Here is a 12,356-nt window from a genome sequence, read left to right on the forward strand (position 1 = left end):
AAGCAGACTAGTCTACCACTGTGATTGCACAGGACCTGTAGAGGTGTCCATCTCAATTGCAGGAACGGGTGAGCTCACTTTCTCTAAAATATATGTTGAATAATACGTTTTGAGTGAATTTAAATCTGTGTAGTTTCATGCTCTCAAAAAGAAATGATGTAATTACAAAATAGTATAAAATAGATGATATTAAACAATTCACACTGCAACGTAAAGCAGTTATAATCAATGCAAACATTTGTCATGGTTTACATTCTCTCGTGAGTCGGGATGGATTTGATTGGGGAACACCCAATGGTTGAGTTTGTTTTGCATGGCCGGGTGGGCCTGGGGGGGCAGAGTTTGCTTATTTTAGACCATTCCATTGGTCCTTAAGTGAAATCTCTACACACCCAGGGCACCGGGACATGCAAAACGAACTCCACCACTGACAGACAGATGTATAACTCCTTGGTAGTACTGTATTTTACACTACTGTTTAATCTGGTTTACTGGGACATTATATGGTATGTGTACTTTCTGCTGCTAACTAAAAATAAACACCATTTGTAAATATCTGTAGCCTACTTGGTACAAAATGGGTGGAGTGCTTTCTAATTCAAAATGGTTGCTATTGATGTTTTTAAAAAAAAAAACTTTATTATTGACTGTATGTTTGTTTATTCCATGTAACTGTGTTGTATGTGTCAATCTGCTGTGCTTTATCTTGGCCAGGCCGCAGTTGTAAATGAGAACTGGTTCTCAACTAGCCTACCTAGTTAAATAAAGGTGAAATGAAATAAAATCACCCAGGTGGGTGCTATACATTGTAAGTGGATGATGTGAGTTTCCCAGAAGAGGGGGTTTCATGTTGTGCACTTCCTTCATGTGTCGCAGAAGCTCTAAACCCACTCATCACCACACTTCATGACATGCCCTATCTCCTATCATCTTTCAATGAGGCAAGAGATAACTGCAATTTAGTAAAGCAGAGCAACAAAATAATGGGTAGATTCCCTTTAATGTAGTCCACATGGGATGGAACCTGTTTGTCACTATGACCCAATACACACTGTAGCAGTGACAGTAAGATAGCCCTTATTTAGGGCATATTCAGAGTGCTGTACAATGCAATACATTCTCAAACGAAATGGATAGTTTTGTCCTTTAAAAACAAGTTGTATCCTCCAGATACAACACAGACTTCATCAAATTGTATTGGAATGAATGTGCACCTTTTAACATCATGACTTACAGTATAAGGCATACACTTATTTTAACATTAAGATGATTGTTCTGCCTTTTGTTTTAGAGCTGTGTAACCAAGAGTGGCCAGCATGTCAGTGACTGTGACCAAAGGTGGAGGGGTGACTGTATTTACAGTGAACTCTAAAGAAGGAAGCAGTTGGCCCCTGCTGTGTCAAATACTTGGGACCTTGTGCTACAGCCCAGCATGCTCTGTGTCCCAGGGACTGCGGAGGCTCCAATCAAGTTCCCAGTCAGCTCTGGGGGTGGGTGAACTAAAATTACACACACACACCAGAACGAACATACATGTCTATCATCAATGGGTTGCTTTTGTCAACCGAAGTGAGAGTTTTCTAAAATTATTATTTTCTTATTTCACAGACTATACAGATCATGGTGGGAGTTCTCAACATTGGCTTGGGAACAATCCTTGTTAGCACTGATTATTCTAGCTTACTGCGATGGAATGGGGTTCCTTATTGGCTTGGTGGTGTGGTAAGCTTACTTTATTTTGTTATCGTTTACCATGTCATCATGTTTAGTATGCAAACACATGATTTCACTTGGAGTTATAACCACAGTAAACAAAACCAGGAAACATAAGTAACTGCTTACCCACACTTAAGTAGTCTTTTTTTAATAAAATGCAGGGTTGAAGTCAAAATGTTTTATTTATTAGGACAAATAATGTGTCGATTGTTTAGGTTGTTCGTATTTGATTTTGATATGTGTGCCTTCTCCTTAGTTTATAGCAGTTGGCATCATGTGTATCTTGGCTGAGAAGTTCCCCAGTCCCTGCTTGGTGAGTTGTTCACTGATGCACATACCTTAACTCTTTCCTGTCATTCCTTAGCCTCATTCCCTTCCTCCATTGAACAATCATTCAATCTGATCCAGCTGCATTATAATCATCAACTGAATATCTGAGACATCTAGTACTTACTCAGTTGAGTCAAACTGGTTTTATATTCCCTGATTGTGTTTTAGGTGGGCATCAATGTGTTGATGAACCTGTCAGGTGCTGCTCTGGCCATTACTGGAATTGTGCTGTATGCTGTAGACCTGGCAAACTACCATTTCTGGTGGATTTGCAATGATGACCACTACAACTGGCGAGATGACTACTATGGTGGCCAGGTGACAAAACCCCCCAGTGATCCGGAGAGGGATATACTCTTGGCGAAATGCAAAGATGCCAAGCAGATTGCACAGGTGAGTGCTTTACAATGAAGTTTTTTTAATGATATTCATCATGTGAGGAAGGTGTCCCTGGTCTGTTCTAAGTAAAATATATGAACATTTGATTAGATGGATCAAACTGCTTAATTTAGCAATGAACATATGTGTCCATAAACAGAGATAGTGGGTACCATGTTTAAAGCACATTCTAATAGCTGGTATGCCAGTCTGTTTCTGTATTTTCCGGTGTTCACCAACACCACTATCTTGCTAAACAATCCAGTCAACTGTCAATATGTTAAAATCCTCCTCCGTGTGTTTGTTCTACCATTAGATGTTGATGAATGCCTTGGAAATTGTGCTCATCGTCCTTGCAGTTCTTCAGCTTTGTGTCACCATAAGCTCTGCGGTGTTGGGTCTCAAGGCTTTGTACAAGAATGGAAAGGAGGGAAAAGAGGTATGAACTGACAACCCTTGAACATAGCGAATACAACGGCCATACAAATGGAAGTAGAATACGGATATGTAGATGCACACAGACACACAACCAAGGTAATGTTTGTTGTGTCCTGCCAAGTAATGTGTAACTTTGCTCTGATATGTTGCAGAACTTCCGGGACCTGGAGCAGTATAAGCCTCTGCTGGAGGAGGTCACCACTAACCATGCAGCTTAAAGAGCACTGATCTGATCTGATATACTTTATTGACCACGTGGGGAAATTTGTCATGGACGATTAAAGAGTGGTGCTGCTTCCACATGGAATACATAAATAAATAGAATCAAATGTATTCTACATAAATGGATCATCATACAACCCCCTCCACACCCACACATTTGTTGTTATACATACAGTATGTAGTACATATAGTTCACTTACTTAATGTACTGTAACGCCTACTGTGACTTTGCTTTGTGTAAATGACAACTGACACTGATTGTATGTCTTCATGCTTTTTGTATTTGTCTTTTTTCCAAAACTGAAAGGACAGTTATAAAGGGGACTATATCAAGTTAATTACTGAATTGACTGTTGTATATTCATTTTTTTCTGCATTTTGATAGTAAGAAATTATCTTTTATTCTGTTGTCCCCCCCCCCCCCCCCCTTAAAAAAAAATAAACAACAAACTCTCTTAGCTCAAGTTTAAAAACAGTTTTACTAAACATTGACATCAGGTGGCAGTCATTCCCATACAAACATAACCTATGAGCAAACAATGGTGTTTCTTGGAGGCATATACAGGTAACTGCCAAAATAAAGAAAACAATGTCTTAAGGTCTAAGCCCATAGGTCGCAATATCTACTAAGTTAATATATGGAATTGTTTTAAGATGGTCATTAAATTGATAATTTAGCCATTTGAATTTGAGCTTCCCTGTAGGTATATAAAAAATATATATATTTGATGAAACATTGAATTTGGCCTTTACTGCTATAACCCATAGAAACAGTAACATATTTGTACATGGCAAAACAAACAGTCCAGAAATAAATCATAAGGAATAAGGTTTTGAAGTATCTGTCCTATACCCTGGCGTTATGCAGTTTCTCTGGACCCCTGCAAGGTTGGAGTGGGCCCCCCACTCCCTACAATAAACATCAATTGCATCAGCCAGAGAGCTACTCACAAAAATTAGACTACCAACCACGGTCCATGGAGCTGAAATTGAGACATATCTATGCGGTTGCCTATCAGATTCATGATAGGGTTTCTGTGGTGCCAGGGCATGTAGAGTACAGCTTTGCTTTAGCAAATGGATACATGTTTATTGGTAGGCCTATTTGGTTGTCATTTTCTCATGTTAAGCTTAACATTTCACAAAGCTGTACACAGTGCCGCAAGGCTGCCATGATTTAACATTCTGGCTGGTGGCAACAATGTAATTAAAGTTGGAAATTTAACCTTTTCACACAATGAGTGTGAAACGGTCGCTCCAGCTTGAGTTGTTTTGTAATGTAATGTAATGTCAGAATGCACTCACTGTTCCAAAATGTGATTATTACGCAACAGAACATTTAACACGCGCTGCCTACTAATTATCTATAGGCTGTGTTTCAACTTGTCAGTTTCAGATTATTTTCAAACCAGTTGTATTTTCTAACAACATTTTGAATAGAGGTGTGTTAAGCCTCCTCATTAATTCACATTCAGTGTTGGGTACAATTCGCTCGCGTTGCCTAACTTGTTGTTTTACTTAAAAATAATAACTTTGGACATATGTGAGTTCCTATCAAAGTAAGTCCCTTCTTTTCTGTATATCGTGTTGTCGTTTCTACTGAAGGCGCATACTGCATGTACATTTGAAGTCGGTAGTTTATATACACTTATGTTGGAGTCATTAAAACTCGTTTTTCAACCACTCCACAAATTTCTTGCTAACAAACTACAGCATTGGCAAGTCGGTTAGGACATCTACTTTGTGCATGACACAAGCAATTTTTCAAAAAATTGTTTACAGACAGATTATTACCCTTATAATTCACTGTATCACAATTCCAGTGGGTCAGAAGTTTACATACACTAAGCTGACTGTGCCTTTAAACAGCTTGGAAAATTCTAGAAAATTATGTCATGGCTTTATAAGCTTCTGATAGGCTATTTGACATCATTTGAGTCAATTGCAGGCATACCTGTGGATGTATTTCAAGGTCTACCTTCAAACTCATTGCCTCTTTGCTTGACATCATGGGAAAATTAAAGAAATCCCAAAATTTGTAGACCTCCACAAGTCTGGTTCATCCATTGGAGCAATTTCCAAACGCCTGAAGGTACAACGTTCATCTGTACAAACAATAGTACACAAGTATAAACACCTTGGGACCACGCAGTTGTCACACCGCTCAGGAAGGAGGCACGTTCTGTCTTCTAGAGATGAACGTACTTTGGTGCGAAAAGTGCAAATCAATCCCAGAACAACATCAAAGGAACTTGTGAAGATGCTGGAGGAAACAGGTACAAAATGATCTATATCGACAGTAAAACGAATCCTATATAGACAGAACCTGAAAGGCTGCTCAGCAAGGAAGAAGTCACTGCTCCAAAACCGCCATAAAGAAGCCAGACTACGGTTTGCAACTATACACGAGGACAAAGATCTTACTTTCTTGACAAATGTCCTCTGGTCTGATGAAACAGAAATAGAACTGTTTGGCCATAATGACCATCGCTATGTTTGGAGGAAAAAGGGGAGGCTTGCAAGTGAAAGAACACCATCACAACTGTGAAGCACGGGTGTGGCAGCACTATGTTGTGGGGGTGCTTTGCTGCAGGAGGGACTGGTGTACTTCACAAAATAGATGGAATCATGAGGTAGGAAAATTATGTGGATATATTGAAGCAACATCTCAAGACGTCAGTCAGGAAGTTAAAGCTTGGTCGCAAATGGGTCTTCCAAATGGACAATGACCCCAAGCATACTTCCAAAGTTGTGGCAAAATGGCTTAAGGACAACAAAGTCAAGGTATTGGAGTGGCCATCACAAAGTCCTGACCTCAATCCTATAGAATGTTTGTGGGCAGAACTGAAAAAGCATGCGCGAGCAAGGAGGCCTACAAACCTGACTCAGTCACACCAGCTCTGTCAGGAGGAATGGGACAAAATTCACCCAACTTATTGTGGGAAGCTTGTGGAAGGCTACCCAAAATGTTTGACCCAAGTTAAACAATTTAAAGGCAATGCAACCAAATACTTATTGAGTGTATGTAAACTTATGACCCACTGGGAATGTGATGAAAGAAATAAAAGCTGAAATAAATCACTCTCTCTACTATTTTCTGACATAAAATGAAGTGGTGATCCTAACTGACCTAAGTCAGGGAGTTTTTACTAGGATTAAATGTCAGGAATTGTGAAAAACTGAGGCTAAATGTATTTGGCTAAGGTGTACATAAACTTCCGACTTCAACTGTGTGTATGTATGTATGCATGTTTGTATGTAAACTCAGCAAAAAAAGAAATGTCCTTTTTTCAGGACCCTGTCTTTCAAAGATACCCTGTCTTTCCAAATAACTTCACAGATCTTCATTGTTAAGGGTTTAAAGACTGTTTCCAATGCTTGTTCAATGAACCATAAACAGTTAATGAACATGCACTTGTGGAACGGTCGTTAAGACACTAACAGCTTACAGACGGTAGGCAATTAAGGTCACAGTTATGAAAACTTAGGACACTAAAGACGCATTTCTACTGACTCTGAAAATCACAAAAAAAAAGATGCCCAGGATCCCTGCTCATCTGCGTGAACATGCCTTATGCATGCTGCAAGGATGTGGCTCGGGCAATAAATTGCAATGCCCGTACTGTGAGATGCCTAAGACAGCGCTACAGAGAGACAGGAAGGACAGCTGATCATCCTCGCAGTGGCAGACCACATGTAACAAAACCTGCACAGGATCGGTACATCCGAACATCACACCTGCGGGACAGGTACAGGATGGTAACAACTGCCCGAGTTACACCAGGAACGCACAATCCCTCCATTAGTGCTCAGACTGTCCGCAATAGGCTGCGAGAGGCTGGACTGAGGGCTTGTATACCAGTTGTAAGGCAGGTCCTCACCAGACATCACTGGAAACAACGTCGCCTATGGGCACAAACCCACCGTCATTGATCCAGGCAGGACTGGCAAAACATACTCTTCACTGGCGTGATGCGGTCTTGTCTCTTCAGGGGTGATGTTCGGATTCACGTTCATCGTCGAAGGAATGAGTGTTACACCGAGGCCTGTACTCTGGAGCGGGATCGATTTGGAGGTGGAGGATCCACCATGGTCTGGGGCGGTGTGTCACAGCATCATTGGACTGAGCTTGTTGTCATTGCAGGCAAGAACTGCAAAGAACTGGCAAATCTGATGCAGTACATGAGGAGATGCACTGCAGTACTTAATGCAGCTGGTGGCCACACCAGATACTGACTGTTACTTTTGATTTTGACCCCCCTTTGTTCAGGGACACATTATTCCATTTATGTTAGTCACATGTCTGTGGAACTTGTTCAGTTTATGTCTCAGTTGTTGAATCTTGTTATGTTCATACAAATATTTACACATGTTAAGTTTGCTGAAAATAAACACAGTTGACAGTGAGAGGACATTTCTTTTTTTGCTGAGTTTTTGTATGTATGTAGCATGATGTATTTACAGTTTTATTCACAAGTACTGGTGACAAATAATGCATTCCGATTATTGCATATATTGTAATGGACACCTATGATGTGTGTAAAATACTTTTTTGAAGGTTGTACTGATTATGAGATAAGCTATTTGCCAGCTACCATGTTTGTTGACATTATACAATGTATTCTGTGTGACCAAAGATGTTTTGAGGTGAAGGAATGGTCCACTCATCTTTTGGGTATACTTCTGGAAGTGAATGATGGTAGACGACACACCCCCTTCAACATGCATACTGTAAACAGACCAAACTCATCTTGTCTCCTCTTATTATCTTTGGTTGATGAGAAAAAACAAACATTCAGGTGCCCACAAGCACAAACTACCCATCGTCGGATTACTTTCGGTTTCTAGAAAGTGTTTTACTCAATTGTGATTAATTCTAAATAATTAAAATTAATTCTAAATAGTAATTGCTATTAGCTAATTCATATTGTAGTTTCTGTCAGCTGAGACGTATAAACATATGACCGCTTTTGTTATGTCAGTCTTTCCTCAGTTAGTGCTAGGACAAATGTGGCCTACATTTTCTGGTTTGGATGATTGTGTAATATTCTAGCTACTTCGGTGAATGTCTGAACATTGCATCCAAAAATAAACTGGTCACATTTTGGACATAATTTTGTGTTTGTGTAAAATGTTTCTGTGAAAAAAAGTGTTGCCAGCTCAAATGCTGATTTCGTACGTAACAGGGACCACTATAGAATGATCACACCCGTTTGTTGGTACGTGTGAAAAGGTGAAACATTGCAGATTTTAACATTTGTTTTCGATACAACAGAATACTAATCAGCAACCAATTTATTTAAAAAGACATACAACTGTCCTGTATATCCTACCTGAACCTGCATGACATGAGCAGTCCACGTGCTCTCTCCCAGCTTGGATAGAAAGTTGTTGGGTGTAAAACCAGTCTGTCTATTAATGCCAAATAACACACAGTCAGTCCACCCTCAAAACACTAGTTTACTATGGATTGTTTCATTTAGCAGTGTAGCCTATATAGCCTATATACATTATTTAGCTGCTATTTATACAAGTTTGTTAATAAAAATGACACATCCAATAGCCTAACAATGCATCTGCCAATTTATTGGCTGTCCAGTATCCAGATGACCTGTCCCAGAGCATCCTCTACAGTTAATCTCTTTCTGTAACGTGTTGACGCCACAATTAAAGAGAATAAGAGACTCAATTAAAGATGTTGCAGAACTGCTATATTTGAAGAACCACTACCTTCTGCCCAGTTTCCCTGATGTTGTTACGGCAATAAGGCAATAAAGCATTTTTTAACCCTCTCTGTAACTGTGAAGGGGTGTCCGGTACGCCAGTGGTCCCATATCTGAGAAATATAACAAAACACATAAATAAAATAATCTACTCATGTTTGGTTGTGTTATTCATGGCACATTTGACCCCCTATGCACTTTTTGCCATTTTTACAGGGTTACCTTCAAATGACTCCACTGAAGCTTGTGTGGCTCATAGAGCAGAACAGCCGACACCTTTGTGTTCATGAGAGTCTCGGTTTTGTGAGAAGACCTCTTCTAAATGAGCACATCCGCTTGACAGAGAGTTCAGACGTAAAGCTTGTTGATGTCAAAGAGCAAAGCAACTGACACTGTCGTGAGAGTCTCATCTTTCAATGATGGGTTCCGGTTTTACACCCGATTTTGTGACGATTTTCTTGTCCGGATTCATGTGTAGAAACATACCACTTTCACAAGCCCCATGATTTGGAAGAAGCGCAAACTTTATATCGGCAGAAAGAGGGGATTGCGCTGCAGCCACTACAATAAAGCTGTAAGTCTCTAGCATAAACACACAGGGAGCTGTTCAATATTCAAAATTATGTCACCGTGTGATGCACGAGTGCGTCAATTGACTGTAATAGGGTATTGGGCCTTCACGAGCTGCTAGAACAGCTTCAATGCGCCTTGGCATAGATTCTAGTGTGTCTGGAACTCTATTGGAGGGATGCGACACCATTCTTCCACAACAAATTAGATAATTTGGTGTTTTGTTGATGGTAGTGGAAAACGCTGTCTCAGGCACCACTTCAGACCCCTATTTCAGTCACTTCTATTTTGTTGTTGTTTTTACCACTTTTTCTCCCCAATCTCATGGTATCCAATTGGTAGTTACAGTCTTGTCCCATTGCTGCAACTTCCGTACGGACTCGGGAGAGGCAAAGTTCGAGAGCTGTGCGTCCCCCGAAACACAACCCAGCCAAGCTGCACTGCTTCTTGACACACTGCCCGCTTAACCCGGTAACCAGCCGCACCAATGTGTTGGAGGAAACACCATACACACCATACACCTGGCTACCGTGTCAGTGTGCACTGCGCTTGGCCCGCCACATGAGTCGCTAGTGCGCGATGGGACAACAAAATCCCTGCCCCTAACCCGGACGACGCTGCGACAATTGTGCACCGCCCAATGGATCTCCCAGGCGCGGCCGCCTGCGACAGAGCCTGGACCTCTAGTGACACGGCAAGCACTGTGATGCAGTGCTTTAGACCACTGCGCCACTCAGGAAGACCCTATTTCAGTCACTTCTAACCATGGTAGCCAAAATACTCACAAGCTAACGTTAGCTAGCTCATGCTTGCTATATACACACACATATATATACACATATATATACATATATATACATATATGTCTTTACACAGTGCTGATTGTGCAAAACACGAGTCAAACTGCTAGTAGGAACCGATTTTCAAGGAAATGGACAAGGTGAAAAGAAAGATTACTAGTCAGGAAATTGGGATAATTCTTCCCACTTAACATCGTAAACTAGCAAGGTAATAGTTAACAAGTTGGTTAGCTAACTTCGATTTATGTTTGTTAGCCACAGCATGACTTGCATAACTGACTGTGTAAGTAAATTAGAAAACCTGTGCGACAGAAGAATACTCCGAGATCTCTATCTCCTATTTATCTTTCAGAGTTTATACTGTGACCAAGATCATAGTCCCGTCTGAGGCAGCATTTTCAACAATGTTGGAATTCACAGTGTGATCTGTGCCGCTGTTCTCCGCCATCTTTACACCTCTTCAAATTCGCTACATCTAGAGAGGAAGAGGCGAAGTGAGAGGTTTTACTCAGCCCAAAATCCGTCCACGAAAATAAGATTTGTTTGTATGGCCATTGAGTGTCGAATTTTGTCAACAAAAATTTGTATATTTTATTTGCTATGTGAGGATTATTTGATCAAATAGAAGTTTCGCAATGGTATACGGACGTGGCATTTCTGCAACTTTGAAAAAAATGACTTGATATCGGAGTTGGGCCTGTTGTCATAGAGATAGATAGAGGACTCATTCAAGCATGGACATTGCCATTGAGGGCTTCTACCATTAAAGCGGTCAACTAGGTGGGTATTCCTATGAGTTGGGAGCAATCAGCCGATGAAGAAGAAGATAATTTACTACGTTAAAATTGAGATAGCCTCAAAGGCACTGCCAATGGCTGTCACAGACACTATAATCTCACATACACAAAGATGAGTCCTCAATCTAAATCTATGGCTTGTTGTTCACACGTGTGTCGGCCCTCTCATTGGCTAGAGTGGTTCCACCTGCTCTCGCATCGCCCGCCTTCCATCTTTGAGGACATGTAATTTCCATTGTTATAGCGGTCACATTACTATCTTGTCAATATAACAAACAATCTTTGCTACATCACAAAACCAGCGAACAAGATTCTCAAGCTGAGATGAAAACAGTATTACCTGAGGTTTTTGCAACGTTGAAGTCTAGTGGTGTGGGGGTGTCATTGCATTTGACCAAAATATATGTGTGCTTATGTATATAAATCCAGATATAAATCATTGGTCCTATACTGTCAAATCTAAAATTGTAATGCTGAGAAAAAAGTGGGCAAATACTTTATATATAAAATATAATATTTAAAGGGGCAATCCGCAGTTGCTACATACATTTTTGGACTTAAGAATGAATTATATCAATTGATTCTTGAATAATATAATTTATGCCTCATGATCTTAGTTTAACTATGACACCCTATCAAAACCCAAAACATAAGATTGTTTTACTCCAATGTTTGTAAACAATGTAAATGTAAACAAACACCGCATTCTAAAAACTTGGCTGAAAAGAAAATGTTAATATCATGGATGGTCAGTCCTTGCGCCATCATGTTTATGAATGTGGGAGTGGTTATATTTCTCCTGGCCCATCCCTCAGCTTTTTTACCATACCATTACAGAGTTGGGGTGTCTACTTTGTTATTGTTTTAACTGCAAATTGGCCCTTTAAATTATTTGAGGTTGTTTTGTGTGGTAATGAGCATAAAATCCCACATGCATTCATTTTATTCTTTAATGACATGATAATTAGGTTTAGAATGTGAATAACAGCCTATTAGGCCTAATGACTAAATCAAAGCACTGTACGACCCTAATGCATTTTACCTAAAGACATATCTTATTTTAAAAAACATTAAAAAAATTATGAACGCCAACAGATAATTTGTTCATTGGACATGGTGGGATCTTTTTGTGTCGGTAAAATTAATTACGCGAGAAAATGCGGTGGAAACGCCTTTATGCGCAAATATTGATTTGATATAAAAATGATCATATGAAAGTACATTTGGATGTGGCGCGCGCGCAGGGGGAAGGGGGTCCCGAGTGAAAAGGGTTGGGATCCCCTGGTGTAGATAGATAATCGTTGTAGGCATACTACCTAAACCGGGGGTGTCAAACTCATTCCATGGAGGGCAGTGGAGTGTCTGCGGGTATTTGTTTTTTC

At 40.2% G+C, this 12,356-nt stretch overlaps 1 protein-coding gene across 2 annotated transcripts; it reads left to right on the forward strand.

Moving 5' to 3' along the window:
- On the forward strand, window positions 1-3,422 carry LOC110487571 (uncharacterized). 2 transcript variants are annotated; one of them, XR_016486036.1, is made up of 7 exons: window positions 1-68; window positions 1,292-1,490; window positions 1,609-1,722; window positions 1,973-2,029; window positions 2,215-2,439; window positions 2,784-2,863; window positions 3,015-3,422. XR_016486036.1 is itself a non-coding variant. In XM_021559474.3 (7 exons), exons 2-7 carry the CDS (start codon window positions 1,317-1,319, stop codon window positions 3,078-3,080), a joined length of 759 nt encoding a protein of 252 aa, XP_021415149.3. In that variant the 5' UTR covers window positions 1-68; window positions 1,292-1,316; the 3' UTR covers window positions 3,081-3,422. The 2 variants fall into 2 exon arrangements, 1 of the variants encoding a protein (XP_021415149.3); XM_021559474.3 differs by having other exon boundaries at window positions 2,741-2,863.
- Window positions 3,423-12,356: the final 8,934 nt, after the last annotated feature.

This window comes from Oncorhynchus mykiss, chromosome 2, assembly GCF_057628025.1.
Source record: "Oncorhynchus mykiss isolate SJ-2025 chromosome 2, ASM5762802v1, whole genome shotgun sequence".
Classification (NCBI taxonomy): Eukaryota; Metazoa; Chordata; class Actinopteri; order Salmoniformes; family Salmonidae; genus Oncorhynchus; species Oncorhynchus mykiss.